The sequence below is a fragment of the Myotis daubentonii genome, chromosome 1 (genome assembly GCF_963259705.1).
Source record: "Myotis daubentonii chromosome 1, mMyoDau2.1, whole genome shotgun sequence".
In the NCBI taxonomy this organism is placed as follows: domain Eukaryota; kingdom Metazoa; phylum Chordata; class Mammalia; order Chiroptera; family Vespertilionidae; genus Myotis; species Myotis daubentonii.
Window position 1 is genome coordinate 145,938,398 of NC_081840.1, and position 12,064 is coordinate 145,950,461.

General features: G+C 38.3%; 1 protein-coding gene across 5 annotated transcripts in view; it reads left to right on the forward strand.

The window, feature by feature from the left end:
• NPNT (nephronectin) overlaps positions 1-12,064 on the forward strand; it is an 89,937-nt gene that overhangs the window by 19,257 nt on the left and 58,616 nt on the right. For 3 of the 5 annotated variants that reach the window (XM_059661728.1, XM_059661690.1, XM_059661711.1), the window contains exon 3: positions 5,667-5,717. The exons of the other annotated variants lie outside the window; for them this stretch is intronic. In XM_059661728.1, coding sequence (XP_059517711.1) covers positions 5,667-5,717 — 51 coding nt within the window. The remainder of the gene's footprint in view (positions 1-5,666; positions 5,718-12,064) is intronic. 5 annotated transcript variants of the gene reach the window in all.

Here is a 12,064-nt window from a genome sequence, read left to right on the forward strand (position 1 = left end):
TTGATTTGCTCAGTATCTCTTTCACCATTCTGTATATCAGCAATTTTCAACTGTTGTGCCTCAAGAATTTTTAAAACATGCATACCTGACTATTTAGTCAGGCGCACTGACCTCTTTTCCCTAAGATTGTTAAATAAAAAAAAAATGACAATAACCAATATAACAATAGCCATCCAGTGTGAATGAATCAAAATTATACCTACTTTTTTTTGTCAGGTTGCTAAAAGGTACAATATATTTTTTGGAGTGCCACAGAATTTTAGTAATTAGTTTGTGTGTGCTGTGAGATGAAAAAGGCTGAAAATCGCTGCTGTAGATTAATCATATAAATTCTTCAAAACTGAGATTGTTTTCCTATTATAACATTATATCACAAAATTAGGGTTGCCTTTTGAAGATACTGACTTATGAACTTTCAGGAAAGATGTCATCACAGTTTAAATTTGTGCTAATATACACAAAGGAAGAAACCATTACGAATTTCTGAATTTAGGTTTACTTTGCCAAAAACAATGTTGTTTTTCAAAATCTTTAGCCTTGTTTTTATAAATCAGAGTTCTCAAACTCAGTTTCTATGAAAGATCCCTAAATGGTCAAAGGTGTGTGTTGCTAAATTTTCAGAAACTTACTTCATGGATAGGCTTTTCAAATATAAGCTTTCTGCCACCCAAAATATTATTTTAAAGTTCAGTACCTTCTATTTTTCTTTAGTGTTAAGATTTTGTAGGTACTTGGTAATTATCTGCCGTATGCATGCATTCCAACAAATAGCAAATAATATCAAAATAAATTGCAACTCATGCTTAGTTGTATTTTTTAATGTATGTGGGTATTTAGAGTTGATTTTATATTACATACACTTACTGTGGTAATAGTTTTTACTAGGTAATGGTTCAAGGTCCTTTGACCCTTGAATTGAATTTTTAAATCATTGATGAATTAAAAGATTTATTGTATCTTGGTGTCTAAATATGTCCAAGAATTAAGATATTTCAATTTTCTAAATAAGACAGAATTGTTTTTAAAATAATTAAATTGAGGGAACTAAACATAATTTATGAAGAAATAATTTCTGTATTTGCTAAATGTTCTGTTCTCTAATCCTGTGTTAAAGTCTGATGAATTCTGTAGCTTTAATACTTATAAAGTAGTGGACTAAAAGTTGGGATCATCCAAATTCTCACTTAAAATGTTATGCATGAGATCAGTTGTCCTGGATGTTGGTATTATAAATGTACAGAGCTGAATAGTTGTCTATGAATAGCATTTGCCACGCTAATATTAACTTTTTCCCACTGTCATTCACTTTATGTTTACTATCATTATTTTTATCGTTGACGCTATTACAGATGTCTACTATTTTCCTCCCATTTGTCCCTCTTCACCTAGTCCCTGCACCCCTCCCAGCCTTCATCGCATTATTGTCCGTGTCCATGGGCTATGCATTTATATTCTTTGGCTAATCTCTGTCGTCTGTTCCATGTATCTGTGCCTCTGGTTCTATTTTGTTCATCAGTTTATTTTGTTCATTAGATTCCACATATAAGTGAGATCCTATGGTATTTGTCTTTCGCTGACTGGTTTAGTCACTTAACACAATGCTCTCCAGGTCCATCTATGGTGTCACAAAGGGTAAGAGTTCCTTCTTTTTTATAGCCACGTAGTATTCCATGGTGTATGTACTACAGCTTTTTTTATTCACTCACCTACTGATGGGCATGCGGGCTGTTTCCATACCTTAGCTATCCTATATAATAAAAGGGTAATATGCGAATCAACTGATCAGTAGAATGATCGGTCGCTATTACCTGCACTGATCACCAGGGGGCAGACACTCAACGCAAGAGCTGCCCCCTGGTGGTCAGTGCGCTCCCAGAGGGAGAGCACTGCTCACCCAGAGGCCAGGCTGAAGGCTGGTGAGCGCAGCAGTGGTGGCAGGAGCCTCTCCCGCCTCTGTGGCAGTGCTAAGGATGTCCGACTGCCAGGTTAGGCCCGTTCTGTGGGGAGCGGGTCTAAGCCGTCAGTAGGACATCCCCCAAGGGCTCCTGGACTGTGAAAGGGTGCAGGCCAGCTGAGGGACTCCCCCGCCCCCCAGGTGCACGAATGTCATGCACCAGGCCCCTAGTTGTAAATAATGCTGCTATGATCATGTGGGTGCATATATTCTTTCTGATTAAGGTTTCAGAATTCTTAGAATATATTTCCAGAAGTGGGATCACTGAGCCAAAAGGCAGTTCCATTTTCTTAAAAAACTTGTTTTTTTTAAAAAAATAGGTATATCTTATTGATTTCAGAGGGGAATAGAGAGGGAGAGAGAGATAGAAACATTAATAATGAGAATCATTGGTCAGCTGCCTCCTGCACGCCTTCTATTGGACAGGGAGCCTGCAACCCAGGCATGCGCCCTGATCGGGAATCGAACTGTGACCTCCTGGTTCATAGATCGCCACTCAACCACAGAGCCACACTAGCCAGTCAAGGCAGTTCCATTTTTAATTTTTGGAGGACACCCCATACTGTTTTGGGTTTCATCCAAAAAGGTTGCATCAGCCAGCATTCTCACCAACAGTGGACTAGGGTCCGTTTTCTCCATATTCTCTTCAACACTTGCTGTTTGTTGACTTATTGATGATAGCCACTCTGGCATGTGTTAGTTAATAGTTCATTATAGTTTTAATTTGCATTTCTCTGAAAATTAGTGACGTTGAACATTTTTTCATATGTCTATTGGCCATGTGCATATCCTCTTTAGAGAAGTGTCTATCTAGGTCCTTTGCCCATTTTTTAATTGGATTGTTTGTCTTCCTGGTGTTGAGTTGTATAAGTTCTTTGTATATCTTGGAGATTAACCCTTTATTAGATGTATCATCGGCAAATGTGTTCTCCCATATAGTAGGTTCCCTTTTCATTTTATTGATGGTTTCTTTTGCTGTGCAGAAGCTTTTTACCTTGATGTGCTCCATTTGTTTATTTTTTTCCTTTGCCCTAGAAAATATATTGGCAAAAAATATTCTACACCAGATATCTGAGATTTTACTGTCTATGTTTTCTCCTAGGATTTTTATGGTTTTGTGACTTACATTTAAGATTTTTATCTATTTCCTGTTTATTCTTGTGTATGGTGTAAATTGGTGGGCTAGTTAACATTAACTTTTTTTGACAATGAGAAATATGGCATGACATTTAAAGTTGGGGCATGGGGAATTTTTAGAGTTACTTTCTAGCTAAAGACTAGGGTTGAGAAGATGTACAGTGTACCTTTCCCTTCCATGCATGTACCTGGCATTTGTCACCTGGAAGGAGGTACATGTGTCAGGCTATGCTCTATGTGCTCAAGAGGCCGTGCGAGTCCTGTCTGCGTCACGTGGAAACTGCATCCGTTATCTTAGCCTGAAGCATTTTATTATTTATTTTCCAATGATTATGATTGGCCTAATATTTGGGCATTTTATAATCCTTTACAACAAGTTCAACTGTATACCAGATGATAGACATACATTTGGATCGTAAGTAGGCTCAGTTCCTTAGGGTTTCTTATCCCTCATTTTCTTTAACACCGTCCACAGCCCAGGATTGCCTCCAAATCTATAAACTTGTGTTTAGCACGCAGGGAGTAATCCCTGAATAATTTAGTTTCTCTGGCTTATATTAGTCACAATTTCATAAAGTCACCAGAGTGCTTATTGTTTTTAACTATGCCTAACATCCCCGAGAGCCCTCAGTGAAGTGCATAGCATCGCTGAGAAGCCTCAGAGGTATCTAAGCGGCGGTTCTCGGGCAAGTGGCAGGAGAGAACTGAGGGGGTTCGCTGGTAACATTGCCTGTATTTACTGCTGTGGCTGTTTTACACTGGCTGTAAAGAACACAGATTTTTTAGGAGGCAATGAGACAGGATCATCTATATGAGGTGCTACTATTGAATCCTATTTTAGTGCTTCTCACGGTGGTGTTTATACCACATGCAAAAAAATACATGTAGTGCATTTATTTTTGGCAACTTTCACAAAGATTATGGTGGTGGTTGCCTATGAAAATTTCCTTATGTGTCAAAAGAAAATAGATTCCAGAAACTTCCTGGAAATAATCTCTTCCAGGTTTAACATTTCTTTAAAATGCAGTTTTGTATAGTTTAAAAATGCAAGTGTTAAAATATGGGGCATTTGCTAAAGTTTCATGCTAAAAGCCTTATTAGTGGATGTATATATATATCAATATTATAAAATTCACAAAATCTCTGTCAAGGCTGACTTCTGTTAAGTAGGAAAAATGTGACCCAACTTAGCGATATTCTAAAATGAAAATAAACTATACAGAACTGTTTGGCTGCTGTTAGGAAATAATGATGTTTGCTATTCTTTATTGTTTAAACCTTTGTTTAAAATTATTTAATATATTTTTCTTGAAAATTAGATTATTCAAAATTGGCAATTAAAGAGTATTAAAGAAACGGTATCCTTTTATATTTTTCCCTTCTCACATATAACCATTGTTATAAACAATTGTTCTTAATATGTGATATGCAATCTAATTTTTAGTTTATGCTTTGATTTATTTTCAGCTTTTTGTTTAGATTGTACCTGATATATTTCATTATCATAAGAAATGTATCAACATCAAGGTATGGTGAATTCTTTTGAAGTTAACAACAGTAAAAAATCCCCACTAATTTCTTATAAACCTAACCAACATAAAAAATCTGTAACAAGGAAATCTAATATGTGCCTTTAAAAATATAGAGCAATAATTCTGCATTGATAAAACTACTACAACATTTAAATCAAATTGAACATAGAATTGTTTTCTTTTGCTGGTACCCAAAAGAAGGCTCTATTCACCTAATTTTATATTCTGCAAATAAATATACAAATTGAAAATTAAAGTGAGTGTTTTATGCTTTAAGGAGGTAAGATGTTAATGCAAAAGAGAAGTAATAAAATAATCTCTTCCCTTACCTCTAGGGTCTCTAGGCTGGTCAAATCCTGACCATTATTAGTCGTGTTTCAAGTTTCTTCCATTTACTTTCATTAAACTGAGTTATTTATGTATCCTTTAAGTGAAATGGCTGAGCTTTCAGGGTAATTCTTGTTGCTATGGACAACCAAAGCAGCCATGCAAGAAGAAAATGCTGTGGAAGGAAAGAAAAAAAAACCTTAATATTTCTTCCCCAAATTTGAAGAGAAAAGGGAACACACAGTATTTAAGAAAGCAGGTAAGTAAAGATATATCCGATTTAAAATCTACCAGCCTTGGTTACTAATTGATCAAAGGTTTTAATTTTTTTCAGATACTTTGTCCAACACACATTTAAATAAAAGGATACTGTCTCTTGGAACCAAAAATTAATATTCTGAAAAGTGAAAAATTGGACTGGAAGGTACAGTGTCACAAAAGGTCTGAATATTATAACTTAAAATTTGGACTATGAAAGAATAGCACCACTTCAGTTATTGGTTAATATTTTTGTTACAAAATGTTTTCTAATGACAAAATGGTGACTAAAATATTACTATTTTAAACATGTCCTAGATTTTTTTTTGTTTCAGAAAAGCACTGAAAGTTGAATATGTGTAAGTCTCCGGGAATGTAACAAGTTGATAAATACCCAAGTTCCGCCTCCTTACAGAGAAAAGATCTGGAATTTCTTTTTTTGGACATTTGTTTTGCAGCTTTCTACGTCTTAAGGCAGAGAATAGCCAGGATAAGGTGCCAGCTCAAAGGTTAGATGAACATATTTCTTGCAATAATTTTGGCTAATATGTCTTAAAAGGCATAACTTCTAAATAATAACTTCACAAAATTAATCAATAAAACTTAACATTAGTTGTGGTTTTTTGAGTTGCTTTTGTGGGGAGAACTATGTTCCTTAGAGATGTGTTTATTCTGTTCATAATTATACTAAGTTAACTCTATTTCAGTTATTACATTAAACTTTTCCCTTTCAGTTTGTAATTTCTTTCTCTTATTTTGTGAATCTAATAAATTGACCTCCATTCTAACCTAAAGGGACAGTTTATATTTTTAATACTTAAAGAAGCAAATTTTAAAAAACCCACAAAGTTCACCAAATGAAATTACTAACACCAGCCTATCATTAACCTGAGGGAATTGTATTCATATTAATTCTTCATGGAAAAATTCAGGTAAGAAATATTTTTTTGTATAAAAGATATAAGATGTTATAGTAGCGCCTACAACTATTCATGCTGTTCTTTTTGGTACATAAAGAGTTCCTTGTTTAAAGTATTTTTGGAAGTGAATAATGCCACTTAACAGATTACCCTACTGACACTTCAGTGGAAAATTTTGGTGAAATATGTGAAATTCTATTTAATTAAATTGGTGCCAAGAAGACAACATACTTTCACCGGATAGATGAAAGAGAGGATTTTGATAACAACATTTAGGAACAAACTTGGTAATGCTAGAAATAAAAGTTAAGGAATTTCTTGAGGGAGACTTAAAAAAGTTCAAGTGTCTGTATCTTATAGTTACTTACAGTTCCAGAATTAACTAGCTGAGCTATGACTGAGTTAGGGAGGCAGTGCCATAGAGAGAGTAGAAAGTGGGCTTTGTCACCAACAGATCTGGGTACAGGACCTGTTCCTGTCACTTGCAGACCATGAGATATTAGATATTTTATTTAACTTTTCTGAGCCACAATTTCTATTCTCTAAACCTATTTTGCAGGATTGTTGCTGGCTTGATAAATGCTTGCTACTATTAGTGTGTGGTAATACATAGAACAAATGAACTCTGAACTGTGTTTACTAGGGTCCACTGTAGTATCCATAGTATTGCATGTTTTTAAATACATTTTGTTTACCCTGCCCATCTTTTAAAAATAATCACTTCTCTAATGAAGTTCACATTGCTTTTTGAAAATGAATGTGTGTGTGTGTGTGTGTGTGTGTGTGTGTGTGTAACTCAAAGAGAAGTGAAAAGGAGACAATTTGCAAACCTCGGACTGGAGTACGGTTTTGGTTACCTAACCCAAAGAAAAGGAACCGAAGGAACTAGAATTTAACTGTAGAGTTACAACTACAGATGCTATGATTTATTTGACGCACACTTACTTTGCAAACTGAAATTGCATTTAGAGTTACTGTGATTGATTTGGCAAACATTGGAGAGCTCACTAGGGGCAAGGAGTGAAGGTGGTTGCTGGGAGAGTTGCGAAGACTGGTAAGACGTGGACTCTTGCTTGCAAGGAGCTGAATGTAAGAGGCTGTCCCATTCCTTCCAGTATTCTAAGGTAGGAAAGAGTTAGGGATGAAGAGTTGAGGTTGTGCAGAGGAGGAAGAATCACTTCCAACTGGAGAGGATCAAGGACGATTTCATACACTCAGTGCTATTCAGTTGATTTATTTATTCAATACATATCGAGCGCTAGCATCTGCCTGACGCTGGGCCAACCACTGCAGATACCACATCAGTCAGATGAAGCTCTGGGCATTCATGTCATTATGGTCAGCGTTGAAGGACCACAGAGGATGACAATATTGATGAGAGTTGTGTTTTGATACAGATGTGTTTTGAGATAGGATACTGCAAGATTATGTCTCAGGGGGTGTATTCAGACCAGGAGTGAAGGACTAGTGGCCTAGCTAAGTCCTGAGGGATGTGTCAGTGGAGGGCACCCTGGCCAGACAGGAAAATGCATTAAAACTTCAGAAGCCACAGGGCAAGGGGCACGTTCCAGGAAATGTAAGAACTTGAGTCCAGCACTGGGTGGTGTGTTCGAAGGGCATCTGATGAGAGATGCTGTGGAATTAGTAAGGATGGGCGGACTCAGGGGAGGCCTGTGATGTCATCTTATTAGACTGGCTTTTGTGCCAGAGTTGTCGAGGGGCATTGTAAAGATTTTAAGCAGGGACAGCACATAATCAGATTTATATTTCAGAGGTCTTAAGCTGGTGCTGCTGGGTCAGATCTGACATATAGTTGGATTTGCTTTCACTTACAGAGTATTTTAACATTTTTAAAAAAATAGTTGCCAGGGCAGATATCAGGCTTTTTGTAAAACCAGTAGCTGCATTGCAGCCAGGAGTTAGGCTGCAGTCGGTTGCTTAGCAGCTGTCCCATCGAGAAGGAGCATGTATTTCATCTGACCATGCAGCTTGCTGCTTCTTCAGGGCAAATGCCTGGGACCTGTAGGCATTTGCGGTTCTGGGGCCCGTTTCAGAATGTGTTCTTGAGTGGCAATTTAGAGAAGAGCCATTTGAGGCTCAGGGCTAGAGGTTGTTCCAGTAAAACTGATGAGAAATTAGGTTTTATCTTAAGTAGTAGTGGTGGGAACAGAGAGAAGGAAAAGGAATGAAGGTACTAAAGAGAAAAGATGGAGAGGGATGCCTCGGGCAGTGGTGGGCCTGTGGGCTTCATAGACAGAGACCTGGCTGCTACCAGGTCTCCAAAAACTGTGCTTTTGAGAAACGTACCTAAGTTTTCTGAGCAGTAGTTTCTTTTTTTGGTAAAATGCAGATAAGAGGCCGATTTCATAGGGGTTTTATGAAGATAAAATGAGAAAATACAAAGCATTTTGCTCAGTAACTGGCTCCTGTTAGTTCACATTCAGGAAAACGGTGCTGGTCGTGGTGACGATGGTTGAGGAGTGAGGGGAGACGGAATCAGGGATGATGTCCAGGTTTCGGGTATATTATTGGGGGAGCTGCAGAACATGGGAGAAAGTGCAGGTGGTGGCGTCGGTGCTGGTGTTGTGTGCTTGAAGTGCTCTGAGGCTGTGAAGTCGAGGGGATGGTAGGTGGTTGGGTGCTGGGGTCTGGAGCTCTGGGATCTGGGCAGGACACAGGCTGTGATTTGATGATCTGCCCACCACTGTCCCACTCAAACCTCCCTCCCCCTCCGTCAACTTCCTCAGCCTCCGTATTCATCACAATGACCTCCATAGAGGAGTGAAGGTAAGCAGGACAGGAAGAATTTGGAAGAGAAGATGCGGTATTACCTTTTGACTGAAATGTGATCTCATAGCTTTAAGTTACTGAAAAAATTATCTCCAGTTTACTATTTTGGCCTCCAGTCAAAAGAAATGAATAATTCAACATTTGTTTATATCAGGACTGAAAAAAGTCACCCTTTACAAATGTTAGGCCTTTTCTCTATCTTTTGTTGGCTTTTTCTGTTTTATATCACCAACACTGCTAATTCTAAGCAAATATTCATCTAAAAGTGAGTAATTGTTAGGAATGAATGACAACACTTTTTTTTAAGTTTGTGTTCTTTCTTAACTGAACATACCAAAAAGCAGCCCTGACTCACATCCCATCTCAAAGGCCACCTTCTCCCTCGGCCTTCCAGACTTGAGCAGGAGGAAGTCTCCGCTCCTTTCTCACATTTAGTCCTAACACTTGTGTGGAGCCTGCCTCATACCGCTCTGCAGTATGGCGATTTGTGGATCTGTGTCATTTGTTCGGCTGGACTGAGAGTTCCATGCTGCTGGGGACTGTGTCTTACATGTCTTTATCTCCGATGCACTAGCGTCCCAGTGCCTCGTCTGGTTCAGTTCGGTACACTTTCAAAGGTGGAAGGACCACACACTTCTTTATAAAAGGATAAAAAGATGAAGATGCAATCTTAATAAGCAGATTGTGCTTTTCAGAAAAGATAATTTAGTGGGACAATGAGTATAGTTAATTTGTCTGCCTATCTTGTGGGCTTTTTACATATCATAGATCTTCACTCTTGATTAAGTTTCTAAAAAGAAATCAATTTACCTGCTTGAAAACACAGAATGCAATCTGACTGTGTCATCTACTGCTTTCAATCCATTAGTTACCCTCAGTTATGGATAGAATCCTGATTCTCAGAGTATGAGGCTCTTCATGATGACAACGGCCTGAAGGACTATTGTTGACTGTAGGGCCCAGTCAGTCACAGGGGATTGCTCGCCATTGCATTTCCAAACCCTCTGCTGCTCATACCACTCTCGGCTCATTCAGAATAAAAGGCCCTTCACCATCCACGTGGTGAATTCCTGCTCATCCTTCAAGATTCAGCTCGTATTTCCTCTTGCAAGCCTTTCCTGGCATTTTCCGGACTCCCACCTCTCTGCAGAGAAATTCCATCTTCTATGTTCTCTTAAACGTCTTGCACACCTGCCATATCTGTCTTTATCAAGAGACTGCACACTATTTCAGAGCAGGGGCTGTGTACTTAAAGAGCTCAAAGCCTAGTGGGAGAGCTAGATAAGAAAAATAACTATGATGACACAGCATGGTGCATGTGTATGTGAATATAAACACATAGAAATAACTGATGATAGAGGTATGCACAGAGGCTTAGGAAAGCACGGAGAGGGCTCCAATCTCAGGATGCAGGGCTGCAGCAGGTCTTGGAGGTGGTTGTGTTTAAGCTGAATATCGAAGCCCGTTCAGGTGTTAGTCTGGCAGACAAGGGAGGAGTGACATTCCACGTAAAAGTATGGAGCTACTAGAGAGTGTGCTATTTCTTGAGAACTTCAGTTTGATGGTGTATTTGTAGCTGTGATTGGTGATGAGCCTGGTGGGAAGGCAGGAATCAGATCATGAAATGTAGTGTTGAATGCCTTACCGAGACATTGATCTGGTAAGATGAGCTAAGTACACATGATGAAGAGTCAGGGAGGGTAGGGAGGAGAATGGCATGGTAAGATCATGGGTTACCCAGGTCCCTCCCACAGCAGTGTAGGTCTGTTCAGGTCCGTAGTACTGGAAGCAAGAAGGCCATTGTGCCAACATGTATTTAACCAATCCCTTATTGATGGACAGTTCATTTTTTCTCCAGATTTCTATTTAACATTCTCCGTAAGATAAATTTGGAGCAATTAATGAAGTAATGTTGTCTTTAAAAAAACAACACAGTAGCCCTGGCCAGTGTGTTCAGTGGTTAGAGCATTGGCCCGTGGACCCAACGGTCACAGGTTCAATTCCTCGTCAAGGGCATGTGCTTGGGTTGCAGGTTCAATCCTCAGCCTGGTTGTGGCAAGGTTGGGAGGCAACCAATTGATGTGTCCCTCATTGATGCATCTCTGTCTCTCTCTCTTTCTCTCTCTCTCTCTCTCTGTCTCTCTCTCCCCTTCCCTCCATCCCTTCCACACTCTCTGAAAAATCAGTGGAAAATATCCTTGGGTGAGGATTAACAACAACAAAAAACACACACTGTATACCAAACTGACAATTGCTTCACATCATATAAATCTATGCACAGTCACAAAATGATTCCCTTTTAAAAGTAGTTAATAAATGGCTCGGCTCATTGTACCAGTAACTCTTTTAAACATAGAGAGATTTTGGTTGCTGAAAGAAGTCATAATGGTCACATTAGAATTTTTCTAGCCTTTTGCAATGATTGCCCAGTAAACCTGCCCCAAATTACAGTATCATCTCCTAAGCTAAAACAAATATGATGATTTTTAACAGAAAGGAACACTTTAATGTGTTTCATTATATCCTAATGAATTCTCGCGTTATGAAACTAGATGTCTTGTAAATTTGCTTTTCTGAGAAAGAAATGTTTAGCATTGCTTTTTCCCCAAAACCTTTCTGACTCTCTTAAATCTATGTAATTGATCACTTTCTCTAATGTATCCTTTATATGCACCTGTTAAGATGTCTGTGCGTACTTCTTGTCTATCCTTACTGGACTTACCTAGTTGAGGATAAGGTATCTTATTGATATGTATACCTTCAGTTCTTAATATAGTGCGTTAAATTCTGTGGCTTTTCCTTTTAGTTATTCTTATAATCCTCATTATAGGTGACGTTTTGTTGAGCTCTTAGTATGAGACAGGTACGGTTCTAAGTAGTTTATTTGGATGTTTCTTATTTAATCTTGTCAACAAACCTCTGAGTAAGTCCAATATGCACTAATTTTTAAGAAAAAAATAGCTTGCTGGCAACTTCACCTGGTTTAACTCAAGTTGACTATTTTAGAGAAAAGACAGGTGATCTGCATAGGACATGAATTTCCTAAGTGGAGGGCATCTGTGCTCTTGGCCCCTTCTCTAGAAAGCACTGACGAGTGCACAATAGCTCTCAAGTAATAACATTTGTCAAGGTATACATTTTATCAT